The sequence below is a fragment of the Cebus imitator genome, unplaced genomic scaffold (assembly GCF_001604975.1).
Source record: "Cebus imitator isolate Cc_AM_T3 unplaced genomic scaffold, Cebus_imitator-1.0 Scaffold207, whole genome shotgun sequence".
In the NCBI taxonomy this organism is placed as follows: Eukaryota; Metazoa; Chordata; class Mammalia; order Primates; family Cebidae; genus Cebus; species Cebus imitator.
In genome coordinates, this window is record NW_016107522.1 from 1,979,738 (window position 1) to 1,996,897 (window position 17,160).

General features: G+C 39.6%; 1 protein-coding gene across 1 annotated transcript in view; it reads left to right on the top strand.

The window, feature by feature from the left end:
* LOC108317781 (heterogeneous nuclear ribonucleoprotein D0-like) overlaps window positions 1-16,497 on the top strand; it is a 105,735-nt gene extending 89,238 nt beyond the window's left edge. Inside the window, exon 2 of the mRNA XM_017548464.2 lies at window positions 15,526-16,497. Within this exon, the coding sequence (XP_017403953.1) occupies window positions 15,526-16,169 (644 nt within the window). The 3' untranslated portion in view covers window positions 16,170-16,497. The remainder of the gene's footprint in view (window positions 1-15,525) is intronic.
* The last annotated feature ends 663 nt before the right edge of the window (window positions 16,498-17,160 follow it).

Consider the following 17,160-nt stretch of genomic DNA (forward strand, 5'->3'; position numbering starts at 1 on the left):
CTACTGTAATGGTAAGTTTGTCTGTTTTCAAGGCTACTGCAGAACTGATGAGAGTGAAATGGAAATAAGGCAAGTTGAAATACAATAAAGCTCTCTGTTACTACTGACATTCAGCCTTTTTCCTGGATTGTTGAAAGGCTTGGTTAATTCCCAGAGTTCTGAAAACCCTGCCTTTGAAAAATGTTGCAAGTGTTCTCATTGATTTTATAGAGGAGCAGATATTTTTTTTGGTCCTGACTGTACTATTCTGGAAGTGATCCCCACTCCAAGAAAAAGCTTTTAGCACATCATGTTTATTATCCAGTAATTCACCAAGCATATTATGATCCGGAGGGCAAATGACTGGCATGCCGTGCTGTCAGCGCAGTGGCAAACATGATGTCTGCTTTACATAGCACATTCAGCACCTACTAACAATTTATCAGCTCTAATATGTCAAGATATTCCATAATAATTCCCAGTTTTGTTGTTCTAACATTATGAAATCAGCTTCTAACTTCTATAATCTTTTCACTCCCTTTAAGAAACTTTGTGCAAACACCAGAAAGGTCATGGAGCGCTCTTGTCTCTGAGATTTTTCAGTAGTTATAATGTAGAACATGCAATCTGTCACAATGTGCATCTGTGCGAGCCCCCGCATGGTCTTTTTCCTTGCATTTGATGATCAAGGCACAAAAAACATTGAGATTTACTGAGTTCTTGTGATCTAAATTGAGCCTGGTACTTCCCCAGGCTGTCCTGCGGGTGAAATAGTATTTCAAAGGAAAAGGGAGGCTGAGATAACGTGTGACACTGTCCCCAAACTAATCCCCAAACATCTATATGGGAAAGAGCAAACACTACACAAAACCAGACTACTCAAGATGACTAGAATGGCTTTTCAATGCCAGCAACAAATTAGTTGCCTTCCTCCATCCATAGCTTCCTTCCCTAATACAAGAGGATTTAAATCCAAAAGAGGAGAAGGGAAAAGTGTCACCATAGAAGTGGCATTTATGAGGTAGAATGGGTAGAAACTTTAAATTCAAAATTGATTGAGCTCTTTGCTGAATTTACGGTGAAGACAAAAAGTAACTCAGGAACCATTCCAGAACATATCAGTGTCACTCTGAATGCACACACAACTGTTGTGAAGGGCTCAGAGGAACCTGTGGCAAGACCTCAGTCTCATCCTTGTCAAGCTCAGTCTCCTTGGGGAAAAAAAGGAACTTTGGGACAACCGCCACTGGGGCAATAGAAAGGAAATGGTTGTAGTTTGCACCCTCTTTAAGCATCCCTGTGGGTACCACTGGGATGCTTCACTGCTGCATCTACATATTTACTGCAATGCAAGTCTCTTCTTGAACTACAAAATTTCTTGTGAGAAAAGTATATTCACATTATTTGAATGAGACCAGGTGTGCTAGGTTCAAGACCTTAAGCCCCAAAAAGATTAGTTAAATCTTGAAGAAAATGGCATAACAAGTGTAATGTTTTGATTTAGACAAGATATAAAACCAAAAAGTTGATGGCATTTCTGCCTCCAAAAGAGGAAAGTCTTAGCTGAATGAGAGGTGAGATTTGTCTGCTTCAGAAACAAAAGATGATAAATAATATCTAAGACCTTGTATTTTAAAGTTTGATGTTTAAATTTTAAAAAGACAGCTCATTAAAAAAAGAAGATTGAGGTTTTAAATCAGACTTAAATGTTAATTTTAAGCAGTGAAATGGTGAAAAGTATACAAGATAAAACAAATTCCAAAGAAATAGTATTTTTGAAAATTTTATTTTCACCCACTAAACCGAGAAAACTCATTAACTATTAAAAATAGTTGTGTATTTTGTTTGCTTTATCTATATTGTATTCTCCCAAATTACTGAGCATCTGTAGGAGAGTCATATTTTCTGTTTCTGTGTCCCCTTGGCTGGTGAATCTCAATGCTGGGTTTCTAAAAGCCACTAAGTAAAACCTTGGTAGAATGATGAACATCTGTGTTCTAGGAGATCGCTGCAGCATGGTCTCCCTCAGACCAAGTGCTCCCTCTGGGTTTCCTGGGAGTAGGATTTTTCTTGCTGGGAGGGGCAGACTTCTAGAATTTTTCATCCACTTCAACTCTCTGTTCTGAAAGCTCTCTTCCAATCAAGGCCTTCCAAGAGGGCTGAGAGTTCTTCACCCTACCTATCCCCCAACTGCAAGTGGAAGCTCTGCCTCAAATAATGATAACTGAGAAATACTGGTCCCCAATTTTCCTTGTGCCCGTTCCTTCATAGGGACAGTAAAAGAAAGCCCTCCTGAAGCCAAGTCATTCCAGCTTGACCACACACCTGCCCAAGGCTAAGTCCTCCAAGGAAGGATATTCAGAGACAGCACTGTGGTGGAAATAGATTTCACTGAAATCATTTGACAATGACATTAAACAAATAAGAAAACAAACAAGAATAACAGCATGCCTTGTGGGGAGGAAGAATCAATATCTAGACTTGCTGTAATACATGTTCTAAAATATTCAGTTTTTAATTAAAAATTTTGAGATGTGATAGAAAATAGGAAAATGTGGCTGATACATATGTAATTAAAAGAAGGCAACAGAAATTGCCAGTGAGAGGACCTAATGTTGGATTTAGGAGATAAAGTCTCAAATGAGCTATTATTAATGTAGTCAAAGAACTAAATAAAATAATGCTTGAAGACAGTAAAGGTATAATGACAATATTCCTCTAAAAGAGACTATTAAGAAATAATAGATTTTTAAGTGAAAATTCTGGAGTTGAAAAGTACAATAGTATAAATGAGAAATTCATTAGAGGAGCTCAAGGGTTGTCATGATCTGACATTTAAAAAAATCAGCAAACTTAAACATATATCAGTAGATATTATACAATTGGAATAATGAAGAAAAAATAGAAATGAACACAGCCTATGAGAAATATGGGACACAATCAAGTGCACTGACATATGGATAATAGAGGTTCCAGAAAAAGAGGAGAGAAAAGGAAGAGAGCAAAAAGTACACAAAAAAATGTTTTTAAGCTTCCCATGGTGAAAACATTAATGTGCACATCCAAGAAGTTCAGCTGATTTAAAGTAGGACTAACTACAGAAAGTCACATGCAGACACATCACAGTAAAAGTATTGAAAGATAAAGAAAAAAAGAAAATCTTGAAAGCAACAAGAGAAAAATTACTGGTCATGTACACGGGATATTTAACAGGATTAACAGCAGTATTCTTGTCAGAAACAATGAAGGACAGAAGCAGTGGGATGACATATTCAAATTGCTGAAGAAGTAGAAAAAGTCCATCAACCAAGAATCTTTTATCTGTCAAAATTAACCATGAAAATGAGGTGAAATAAATATGCTTTCAAATAAAGAAAAACATAGAATTCATTCCTAGCATATGTGCCTTACAGAAATAATACAGGAAGATTTTCAGAACATAAGGAAGTGACCCAGAGATTAATTCTAATCCAAGTGAAAAATTAAATTACCGCAATAGTAATTACAATAGACAGTATTAACTGATTTATCAAGCAATTATTATTGTGTCTATGACATATACAAAGGTAGTATACTTGACGATGACGTTATTAATATAAATGACTAAAAGTGATTTGAAAAGAAATAGAAAATCTCAATAAATCTAAACAAAGCAATTAACTTAGCAATGTACTTTTAAAGTGTGCATAAGGACAATTGCAGACACAGCTCCACTGGTGATTCCTATCAATTACTAAAGGAAAATAACACCAATTCTTCACAATATCTTCTGAAACTTGGAAGATAATGGAATACTTTCCACTTAATTTTCTAAGGCCAGTAATACCTGGCTGTCAAAACCAGAGAAATATATCACAAGAAAGAAAACTATAAACTGATAACCTTATGAGTATAGACAAAAATGTCCTCAACAGAATACTAGCAAAACAACTCCAGCAACATAGAAAATGGATCATCCACCATTGCCAAGCAGAATTTATCCCAGGAATGTAAAGTTTGTTTTAAAGCCAAAATTCAATTAATGTAATACACCATAGAAGAATAAAGGATAGGAAACACATGGTCATCTCAGTAGACACAGAAAACACTTTTGAAGAAAATCCAACAACATGCTTTCATGATATGAACATCAACTGGATTTAGTAATGTTCTCAACCTGCTAAAGGGATCTATGAAAGATATAAGCAGCATCTCTAATGGTAAAAGACAGAATGTTTCCCCTAAGATCAGGAATAAGATAAGTATTTACACTGTTGCAATTTCTACTCAATATTTCACTGGAAGTTCTAGCCAAGTCAAATATATAAGAAAAAATAAAATGTACCCATATTTGAAAAATAGAAGTACTTGTATGTGACAAGTATATAATCTTGTATACAGAAAATGTAGGATAATACACACAAAAATTAGAAATAATGAATGAGTTTGACAAAATTCCTTAGATAAAGGAAGTCTTAAATAATGCACTGAATCACCATTAGAATTAATAAATGAATTCAGGAAAGCAGCAATAAGTGGGTTTAGTAAATTTAGCAATTAAATTATAATTTTACTTCTTTGCACTAACAATGAACAATCCAAAAATGAAATTTAAAAATTATATTTATCATAGCATGAAAAGGAATGAAATACTTGGGGATAAATTTACCAAAAAAAAGTACAAGACTTGTACATTGAAAAGTATAAAACAGTATTGAAAGAAATTAAAGATATAAATAAGCAATTAGATGTAAATAAATAGATTAGAAAATTTAATAATGTTTAGATAGCAATACTCTCCAAATTGATCTGCAGATTTAACACAATCTCTATCAAAATCCCAGCTGGCTTAGGTTTTTTTTTCTTTGCAGATATTGACAAGATGATCCTAAAAGTCATATTTTAAATTTAAGAAGGACATAATCAAAATAATCTTGAAAAAGGGGTATCAAAATGGAAGTACTTGGATGTCAGCAAATGGCAGACTATGAAGTTCCTAGCTCTTGTGCCTACACAGAAATATATTTTTAGGGACATGGATGAAGCTGGAAACCATCATTCTCAGCAAACTAACACAGCAACAGGAAACCAAACACTACATGTTCTCACTCATAAGTAGGAGTTGAACGATGAGAACACATGGACACATGGAGGGGAACATCACACACCAGGGCCTGTCAGTGGTTGTGAGGTAAGGGGAGGGATAGCATTAGGAGAAGTACCGAATGTAGATGATGGGTTGATGGGTGCAGCCAACCACCATGACATGTGTGTACCTATGTAACAAGCCAGCACATCTAGCACATGTATCCCAGAACTTAAAGTATAATAAAAAAAGAAAATCATGTTTTAAGAACTGTCAGTTCTGACTTTATAGAAACTCTGAAAAAATTAATCGAAGGTTTCCCCTCTGCCTCCCATCGTGATTGGAAGCTTCCTGAGGCTTCACCAGGAGCAGATGCCAGTGCCATGCTTGTACAACGGACGAACTGTAAGTCGGTTAAACCTCTTTTCCTTATAAATTACACAGCTTCAGATATTTCTTTATAGAAATGCAAAAACAAGCTAATAGAGGTGAATATATACATGTATGAAGTTAAAAAAACTTCTGTGCTATAAATGATGCCTTTCAAGAAAATTTTTTAAAACTCAGTGAATAATATTTGAAAATCAAATATGTCATAAAGAACTTCTACCTATAACATACAAAGAATACTTACAATTCAATAACAAAATAAATAGCCTAATTAAAAATGGGCAAAGGATATACACTAACATTTCTCTAAAGAAGACATACAAATAGCGAATAAGCACACAAAAAGATGCTGACTATCATTATGCGTTACAGAAATGAAAATCAAAGCTCCAGTGAGGTACCATTTCACATCCACTAGGATGGCTAAAATTTAAAAAGACATAAAATATTAGATGTTGACAATAATTTGGAGAAATCTGACCCTCATATACTACTGGTGTGATTGTAAAATAGTGCAGCCACTGTTAAACATAGAATTGTAGTATGATCCAGCAATTCCACTCCTAGGTACATATTCAAGAGAAATGAAGGCATATGTCCATGGTAAAACTTGCCCAGGACATTTTTCATAACAGCCAAAATTGGAAGAAGGCAAAATGTCCATCAACTTAAGAATTAGTAAATGCCAGGGGATATATCCATACAATTGCATATTACCTAGCGACTAAAAAATGAATAAAGGACATTGTCTTGAACACATGAAACAAATGGATGAACCTTGAAAACATTTTCTAAATTGCAAGAAGCCAGTCACAAAAGACCACACATTGTGTGATTCCATTTCTATGAAATGTTTAGAATAGTTAAATCTACAGGGAAAGAAGGTCAGTGGCTGCCTAGGACGGAGAAGTTTGAGGGAAAATGCAGAATGAGTGCTAATTGGCATAATGTTACTTTTAAAGTGATGAAAATATTCTAAAATTGATCATGGTCATGTTTGTATAACTGTGATTATAATCAAAATTATTAAATAGTACACTTAAATATGTGAGTTGTGTGGTATATGAATTACATCTCAAGAAAATCTGTCTTAGAAATTATCAATAAGATCACTGCTCTCTAGAAAGGAAGGAAATAAAGTTTTTTTCTTTTCATTTTTTCTCAATTTGTAAAAAATTTGAATGAATTTTCCTAACTGTAGCTTACAGGGCGGTGGTAAGGATTAAATAACAGAACGCATGTATACCTCTTCCAAACCTAGAACTCCAAGCCTGCTGATAAGCAATAGCTTCTGTAATGACACCGCGATTTTCACAGAACTGAAGGGAGCACGGAGGAGCCATGGGAGAGCTGGAACCAATTTCCAGAATTTCCCCAACACAGGCAAATTTCCACCGAGAGCAAAGAGTCTTCCTCCCTAGGGTTTCTTCAGGAATCTAAAGGAGTGTTTTTGTAAATCCTCACTTAAAATAGATATTTGGATTAACCATTTCTCCACAAAGATATACAAATGACTAGTAATTCAGGGAAATGCAAATCAAAACCACATTGAAACGTGACTTCACACCCTCCAGGATAACTGTAATAAGAAAAGAAAGAAAAAATGTGGGCAAAGATGAGGAAATTGTAATCCTCATAAGCTGCTAATGGGAACGTGAAATGGTGCAGCTTCTGTGGAAAAAAAAAAAAAAAGCTTAATTAATATGTAAAATTACAGTAAGAACCAGCAATGGTAACTCCTCAGTAAGTTAAACATGGAATCAGAATGGGTCAAATATTTAACTTACTGAGGAGTTGCCATTTCACTCCTAGCTATACAACCCAAAGAATTTAAACAGATGTCAAAGGAAATCTTGTACACAGATGTTCATAGAAATATTATTCACAATAGCTAAAGGTGGAAAAAACAACCAAAGTGTCCTTCAACTGATGACAAAGAAAATGTGTTCTATCCATACAGTGAAGTAGTATTCATTCATAAAAACAGTGCAGTACTCTAAGAGTCAAGGTTCTCCAGCAAAACAGTCAATAGCATGTGTATATAGAAAGAAATTGATTTCAAAGTACTGGCTCATGCAATTGTGGAGGCTGGTAGGCTCAAAATTTAGGGCAGGCTGTCAGGCCAGAGACCCAGGGATGAGTTGATGTTGCAGCTCAAGTCTGAAGGCAGTTTCTGACAGAATTCCTGCTGTGGGAGGTAAAGGAGGGTTCACTCTTCTTATTGAGGTTTTCAACTGATTGGATGAGACCTAGCCACTTTGTAGATCGTAATCTGTTTACTCAAAGTCTATTGACTTAAATACTAATGTCTCCCAAAAATACCATCACAGCAACATGCAAGCTGATGTGTTCCAAACTGACACTTAAAATTGATCATCACATGTGCCGACACATACTGCAATGCGGCTGAACCTTGAAGGTGTTATGTAAATAAAAGAGGCCAGACACAAAAGGTCATGTATTGGATGATTCCATTTATTTGAAATATCCAGAATAGGCAAATCCATAGATACAGAAAGCAAATTAGTTGCTGTGAAGGAAATGGAGAGTAACTGCTCACAGGTAAGGACTTCCTTTTGAAGAGATGAAAACGTTTTGGGACTAGATAGCAGCGATATTTGCACAACATACGAATGTGTTAAAGACTACTACATTGTTCACTTTAGAATGGTCAACACCTCAGGGAGGCACCGCTTCACACCCCTTAGTATGGCTATCATGAAATAACAAAATAACAAACGTTGGTGAGAATGTGAAGAAATTGAAACCCTATGCATTGCCAGTAGGAAGGTGAAGAGCTGCAGCTGCTGTAGATAACAGTGTATTTTCCACCCATTGAAACAGTCATTTTTTTTCAAAAAATTGAAGATGGAATTACCTTATGACTCAGTAATTCCACCTCTTGTTATATATTCAAAAGAAGTGAGAGCAGGAGCTGAAATAGATATGCATATACCCATTTTATAGCAGCATCATTCGTAAAAGCCAAAAGGTGGAAGCAACTCAAGTCTCTATTGACAAATGAATGGATATACAAAATGTGATATACATAATATTACATATTGTATTATTATATTATATATAATGCCCCTAGTCTCCCTTTACTGAAAACTGTCAGGCCTCCTTCTTGCTCTCCTTCCCAGCCCTTCATTTTCCCCATTCAGGGCCAGAATCAAAGTGCAGGTTCCTTCCAAATGAGCTCTACAAATAATTTCCTAGTCGGTTGCTTTGGCTTCCGTTCTTTCTATTTCCAATTCTTCCTGAATGCCACAGTAATAACAGCTAACGTTTATGAAGCACTTACAGCTTACAGGACTGCTCTATGAGCTTTACATGTACGATCTCTGTCTTCTAAACAGCATTTTGAGGTAGATATTTTTGTTTTATTGTACATGGCTGTACGGAAGCACACAGAATTTTAGTAAATTGCTCAAGCTCACAAGGATAGTAAGAGGCAGAGCTGGGGTTCAAATCTAAACAGTCCAGTGCTGCCAGTCATGAAATGTTTAACATTGCCTTCCTCTAGTTTGACTTTCTTCAGGCCTGTCTCCTACCGAAGAACCCTCCACGGCTCCCTGGAGGGAGCTACTACGTGCGGACGTCTGCCATGAAGTACTGTTGTTTAGCCTTAAAAAGAAAGGCTACACACATGCTAAGACATGGAAGAACTTCAAAGATGTTATTCTAAGCTAAAAAGACAGATATTGCATGATTCCCCTTATATTAGGTACCTGGAATAAGGTCAGTCACAGAAACAGAAAGAATGGGGCTTTCCAGGGGGTTGTGGAGTCAGGAGGTTAGGAATTATTGGGTGTGTACCTTCACTTGGAGAAGATAAAAAGTTCTTGAAATGGATGGTGGTGATGGCTGCACCATGAATGAGAATTAACTTCATGCCACAAAACAGTATGCCTGAAAATGGTTACAGTGGCCAGAGTTATGTTATGTGTATCTTACCACAATAAAAAGATGCCTAAAATGCTGTATTTTATGTCACGTGTATTTTACGCTTCCCACCAAAAGAACCAAAAGTGACAGGAGACATTGTTGAGCAACGCTTGTCTTTGAAAAGCAGTGGCGCAGGGAACAGGAAGCACCTGGGGATGTCCAGACCATTTGGTGTTCACGCCTTGGCTCTCCATTCATCTCCATCAGCAAGTCAAGTCTAGTTTCAGAGACTCAATGCCATCATCTGTAAAATGTGGATATGGCCTGTCTGTGCATCTCAGGCCTGCCGTGAGCCACTCATCATAAAAGGCAATGATGACAGCCATGTCTGCCGTGAATGATCATCACCATCATCATTGCCACTGCAGTGCTGTCACCACTGTGAATTCCTCCAAGTCATACACTGTGCTATCACACGAGTGTCAGGCGATACATTCTACGGTAGCTCACAATTTATTCAGCACACACATTCCGAGTGCCTCCTCTTTACTAGACACATGATGGGTAGAATCTAGTTTGAGGAAGACAGATGTAAAAAAAAAGTGGCTAAATTGCTGGGATGAGTGGATGTGACATTATGAGGGCAAAACAAAAGAACTGTCCATTTTTCCAGGCACCAGGGGATGTCAGAAAAGGACAGTGTTGATGTGAGCTGGGGCTGTCAAATGCGATTTTAAGAAGAAGGCCGAAAGGAAACTGTGCCCAGCAGGAGAGAGGAGAGGAAGCAAACTGGTAATGAGGGTGGCAGCAAGAGTGAGGGTCTGACATTGGGCCCCGAGGCCAGGCTGCATCACACGAGGTCAGGGCCCTGGCTGTGGTGAGGGACTCAGACAGGGCACGTGGACATAGGCTGGGAGAGGACGGCCGGCCCAGGTGTGGAGAGCCAACAAGGCCACTGAGACATCCACAGGCAGTAGGGAGCCATGGTGACAGGCCTGAAGAAAGTCAAACTAGAGGAAGGCAATGTTAAACATTTCATGATTGGCAGCACTGGACTGTTTAGATTTGAATCCCAGCTCTGCCTCTTACTATCCTTGTGAGCTTGGGCAATTTACTAAAATTCTGTGTGCCTCCATGCAGTCACATGTTCAATAAAACAAATAAAAACATTTTCCTCAAAAGACTGTTGAGAAGACTGAGACCATACATGTAAAGCTCATAGAGCAGTCCTGTAAGCTGTGTGTGCTTCATAAGAATTGGAAATGGAATGGAAATCGAAGAAACCGACTAGGAACTTATTTGTAGAGTTCATTTGGAAGGAACCTGTGCTTTGATTCTAGCCCCTAAATGGTGAAAACGAAGGGCTGGGAAGGAGAGCAAGAAGGAGGCCTGACAGTTTGAAGTAAAGGGAGATTAGCGACACGATTTATTCTTTCTCTTTTATTCGCTCCATTTTTTTATTTTCTTGGCCACAGTGGCATATCACAGAAGAGAGAGGACGTGTTCCTATTTCTCTGGACTTCTTTTATCTTAGCAATAAAGCATATTTGTAATATGTTTGACAAGAAGCAGATCGCCACACCAGCTGTGCAGGGAGACAGGAGACCTGGGTTCTCACGATGCCATCCCATGTGACCTTGGCTCCTTCTCAAAAGTCAGGCTGCAGCTTCTCCATCTATGAACGTTGGTTTATAACAGTACCTACAGAACTCCCTCTCCTGCGACATTGCTTTTAGAAAATGCTAACAGGAGTGCAAGGTTCAAATACATTTATAAAATATTTTAATTATATTTGCTTCGTGGAGCTTTAAAATGAATGTCAGTATGTTAACAGCTTGAAAAACTTCTGCAGAAAAAATGTCTGTGGAATGACACATATCCCATCATCTCTCAACTTAACATGCGTATAGAGCTTATATTTATTCCACAGAGCCATGTGCCAAGAAGGCACAGGCTAGGAAATACTGGATGAGGCCCTTCCAAAACTTCCCAGTGCTGCCACACCTCTGTCTGTAATGTGGTGATGTTGCCAATGGTCTCTGAGTGGTACAGTGACAGAAGTAGCTTGTGTAAGGGTTTTCTCTTACCTCTGCGTGTTGCCCCAGCAAGAGAGGAGCAGATAACATTTAATATTTTCAACGTGAGAATGCAAGAAAGAGCCCTGGAGGCAAGGTTTAATTGCTGGATTTTGAAAAAGGGAATAAAAGTCCTTCCCTGCAAATGTCAAATGCATCCTGCAGATATTTTCCCATCACAGAAGGTCTCTGTGTTGGGCAGTTTTCAGAACCTAGGCAGACAGGTGAAACGGGATCTCTCTAATTTATTTTCATTTCCCCTGGTAATAACACTCTTGGGCAACATTCAGCTGTCTTCTCTGCCAGGCTGTTAACCTGCATCTCTCTTGCTAAGCGTCCCTTGAGCTCAGAGAAGGAAGTCCAGAGGACTGGGTGCTTCCCCTCAGTGAAGAGCTGCTACTGATATTACTTCTCCTCACCTTTACTACAAGGGCTTGTTGTTTTAAAATGAGAAATAGGCTGCGAGAGAAGACCTCTCCAAGAAGGTGAAACAAATGGGCTTCGTTCAATCTGGAGGGTGATAAAATAACTGTCTGTGAGGGCCAAGAGAGGTTAGACAGGAGGGGGCCGTTTCTTCTCATTAGGAAACGGAAATCTACTCCTAAGGACTGACGTTAGAGGAAGAAGTATACTGGAGGTAAAATGTAAAAAGAAAGTGAAAAGACAACAAATATGAATGGAATGACTGAATGGGTGGGTGGGTGGGTGGGTGGATGGAAGGATGGATGGATGGATGGGTAGATGGATGCATAGAGGATGGAGACCATGTATCAACCCAATGGATAATTGACGATGTTCAACAGTGACAAAGAAAAAGTTTAGGGTAACAGGAAATTTGTTAGAAAATGTCATTCTCAGAACTGTGGCTTTTAAGCTAGCCTGACACACCAACTGCAGACACTCAATAATTAAAATATTGAATACTTAATAAGAACATCTGCATTTTGTTGGCATATATATTATCTCATATATGTTATCTTGTTTTTTCTCTTATGGATTCTGTGAGTTAAGTATCATCTTTAGCATTTTACATGTAATAAAATGGAAGCTCATATTCTGTTTATCGAAATTGGCGCTAATAACTGTAAGACATCTGTTTTACGAACTGTTAAGAAACACAAATCATGATTATTACAGAAGAAAACATACGACATATCTCAAATGCAGAAAAGGGTGAGGGAGGCAGCACGTCCAGAGGAGTGGGGTGCTGTCACTGGGGCAATGTGTCCACATTCACTCGGCTGTGAGGGAGATCTGGGCTGCAAAGCTGGGGCTACGGAACCAGACCCTGCAGCCCTGCAGCATCATCCAATACACTTCTTCCTGGTCCTACCTGCCTCCCACTCTGCATCCTGTTTCCTGCCTCACACAACATCCTCTCTGGCTGACTTTAGAGGAAGAAGGATATTGGAGCTAAAATGTAAAAAGAAAGTGAAGAGACAACAAATATTAATGGAATGACTGGATGGATGGATGGATGGATGGACGGATGGATGGACGGATGGATGGGGAATGGAGACCATGTGTCAACCCAATGGATAATTGTCCTGCTTCTGCCCTTCTATGTAACTTTCGGCTCCTTGTCCAGCCTCAGTGTGTAGTCACTTCTCACTTTACATCAGTTTGGAACCAAACCCCATGACTGATAATGACTGGGGATGATTAAAATGGAATATGTCACCCAGCTCCCCCAAAACCTACACAAGGGAATGACATTTAATGGAAAGCTAGCATTAGACATGAAAACCATTAAATATTCACTCCCACACTTAACATATAAGCATCTATATCATACTTAATATGCTTAAGTATATTAATCATAGAAGTATACTCACATACTTAACTCTCTTTACATCTTAAATATAGATCCCAGAACATTTCAGGGCACATGAGTGGATTATATTTGGACTCCCCACATCTACATTGAACTGGTCCTGTCAGTTAAAACTCCCATATGTGAGTGGGTCACAAGTGGCTTATGTAAGGCTTCACGAGGTTGCTCACGGCTTCACTGCAACAGCTCAGAGATCTGACACACAAACAGAATTCTTCTCAACAGTTGCTGATAACTCAGTTATGAATTCGTTTAGCCAATTAGCTAAATCTCTTAACAGTTTCCAGCTTTTGGCACATCTTGGTTTTAAGCATTTTTACAGGTTTGGAACTACCACAGGAGCTCTAAGATTTGGGACAAGGAATGAACCGAAATCCATGTTCTCCTCTTTATGTCCTGCACAATTCTATAAACCTCCTTCCTTCCTCCTTGAGGACTCAATAATCTGAATTCTTTGCTTAAGTACCCACATCTTCTTCCACCAAGTCTACAGAAGTATTGAGGGGTAGTGAAAAGATCAAGGGGAATCCAACAGAGCCATCTGCTAATTCCCTTGGTGATTGCGAGCAGATAAGGAGAACTCTCTAAACCTCAGAGTTACCACCTGTAAAATGGGACTAGGCATTCCTTCCTGGAGGAGATGCTGTCATTACTCAACACCTAAAGTGCATGAGATGCCTGGCATGTGACAGGTGATCAGTAAGTGACACTGATGAATTTCTTCCTTGGGGCCGGGACAAAGAATCCGAGGTGTGAATGCTCCAGATTTGCATGAGGCTAGGATTGAGTCTCCTCCTTACAAACCAATTCGGGGTATTATAAAAGAAAATCTTTCATTTGTGGAAATCACTTGACTATCATTGGATCCAGTCAACCTTTGAGTTGGAAATTTTTGAATTAAAAGAAACTTCCTCCTCTCTCAAGCCACCACCCCACTGCTGTGCTCTCCTCTCAGCCCAGCAAAGGTTTACCTGCATCCTCAGCACCCTCTCCTCATGCCCTTGGCAACCTGGCTCTCACCCTCAACAAGCCTCTGCAGCAGCTGTCTTCCACGTCATGAGGGGCCTCCTGATTCCCACAACCCATACAACCCATCATCCCTAACAGACACTGGGTCACTCCACTTGATGGACTAGCTCTCTCAGGCTCCCAGGGTGACTCAACTCAGATGGAGATCTTTGGCTGGCAGAATTTGGGGAGAACATATGGGGCCACAATGTTGGCTATGCCTTGGCAGTTGAGCAGTGTTTTTGTATTCCAATATTTTACTGAAGACCTTCTATGTGCTAAGCAATCTACTTATCTCTTACCATCCATTTTTTACATGAATTCACATCAGCTTGCAAGATAGTCCTTTGTAACCTTCTTTTTGTTGTGATGATGGTGGAGAGAGTTTCCAGGAGGCAAGACAAAGGAACTTTCAGTCTTCGCTCTTTGTTCTGAAAAGCTCTTGCACATCTCCGCTTTGGGGAGAAACAGGTAGAATGCATTTCTGGCACCACCTACTCAGAGTTTGCACAGATATTGCAGGTTAAAGCCTCGACTCATAAGACTGCTTTCACTTCAGATACCGGCTTCAAGATTGAGGGCTCCCAGGCCACCCAGACTTCTGAACAACCGGCTGCAAATGTGGATGTTCCTACTGCCTCCTAATGTTTGATAATATGCTAGAGCAGCTCACAGAACTCAGGGAAGCACTCTCCTTATGTGCCTAGTTTTATTGCAGCAAAAGGATACAAGCCTGAACCACTAAAAAGGAGACTGCACGGGGCAGCTCTGGAGGGTTCTGAACATGAAGCTTCCATGTCTTCAGGACGTTTCCCCTCCCAGCACAACTGCGTACATCACCAACCAGACAAACTCACCTGAGCCTCAGGGGCCAGATTTTCCAGCAGTTTAATTATATAGGCCTGCTGAATCATTGGCCACACGATTAAACTCAATCTCCAGTCCCCCTCCTCTCCTAGGAGGTCAGGCCGAGATCAGCTGGCTCAAAACCCCAGTCTCTAATCACATAGTCGTTCTGTCCAGCATGGCCTTTCTGAAAGTATTTTGGTGTCCACTTGAGTCACCTCATTAACATAAACTCAACTCAGGCGTGATCTGAGGGGTCTGCCATGAATAACAGACACATCTATCGTTCCAAAGACTTAGAAGACACCTGTGAGCAACTGGGGACAAGGCCAGCCAAATGCTTCATTATAAAACAGAAGACGACTCACATTGAGCACGGGCGGCGGCTGGGCGCAAAGTTGAGAGTAGTTCCTAGTCTGAGCCTTTCCATCACCCTCCAGCATCACCAGTACCACGGACTCCACCCTGCCGCAGCCCGTCAGTGACGAGGTGCAGCTGCCACTCGACCAGCCATTCAAACTCCTCCCCACGACACACTGAAGCAGCGACGGCACAGCGGGAAGAATGGAAAATGTTTATAGCAGGCCCTGGCTGGGACACTACAAAGAAAAATCTGAAGGACTACTTTTCCAAATTTGGTGAAATTGTAGACTGCACTCTGAAGTTAGATCCTATCACAGGGCGATCAAGAGGTTTTGGCTTTGTGCTATTTAAAGAATCGGAGAGTGTAGATAAGGTTATGGATCAAAAAGAACATAAATTGAATGGGAAGGTGATTGATCCTAAAAGGGCCGAAGCCATGAAAACAAAAGAGCCAGTTAAAAAAATTTTTGTTGGTGGCCTTTCTCCAGATACAACTGAAGAGAAAATAAGGGAGTCCTTTGGTGGTTTTGTTGAGGTGGAATCCACAGAGCTCCTCACGGACAAGAAGACCAATAAGAGGCGTGGCTTCTGCTTTATTACCTTTAAGGAAGAGGAACCGGTGAAGAAGATAATGGAAAAGAAATATCACAATGTTGGTCATAGGAAATGTGAGATAAAAGTAGCCATGTCGAAGGAACAATATCAGCACCAGCAACAGTGAGGATCTAGAGGAGGATTCGCAGGAAGAGCTCGTGGAAGTGTTGGTGACCAGCAGAGTGGTTATGGGAAGGTATCCAGGTGAGGTGGTCATCAAAATAGCTACAAACCACACTAAATTATTCCTTTTGCAGTAGAATAATCCCCAGCAGGTGGTGAAGCAGTGTTTTCTAATTTGAAGATTCATTTAACAGTGGCTCCTGCCACCACTAACAGCAGTTCAAGCTAAATTTTTTGTATCAAGTCCCCAAATGGAAGTGTGGCGTTGGGTCCCTCTGAAGTTTAATTCTGAATTCTCATTAAAAGAAATTTGCTTTCGTTGTTTTATTTCTTAATTGCTATGCTTCAGAATCAATTTGTGTTTTATGCCCTTCCCCCCAGTATTGTAGAGCAAGTCTTGTGTTAAAAGTCCAGTGTGACGGTGTCACAATGTAGTCGTGTCTTACTGGTTTTTAATAAATCCTTTTGTGTATATATATATAGAATAGAAGACTTCTGTTCTTACCTGGTTCAATACATTTTTCTCATTCCTTGATATTCCAAACAGGCTGTAATTATCCTCTTTGACATCCCAAGCCAAATCAAAAAAGACCATAAACTATCTAAACATGGGATAAGTAGTGATACATTTTCAACTTTTCTTTCTTTGATCCCAGGAGACCAAAAATGATTTAAAGTAGTTTTTGTATAATAGAGATATTCATATGCAACTGGCTAAGAATGAAGAAGCAAGGAAAGCAGTCAGATATATGTCCTTGCCACTCCAGGGTGCCCTGCCTCCAGGAGCACAAGTAAGTGGAAGGGGGTCTTGGATTTAATAATTGAGTGTCAGTTCTTCTCACTTGTGAAAGATGGATGTTCTAAGGCTGATGTAAAGGCTGAATGGGATGATCCGTGCACGGCCCCCGTGTACAGCCTGCCCTACAGCAGGGTGTCCGTAACGGCAACTGCTATCATGACTAGACTAGTATCAAAGTGTGGCGGATAAAGGCGCA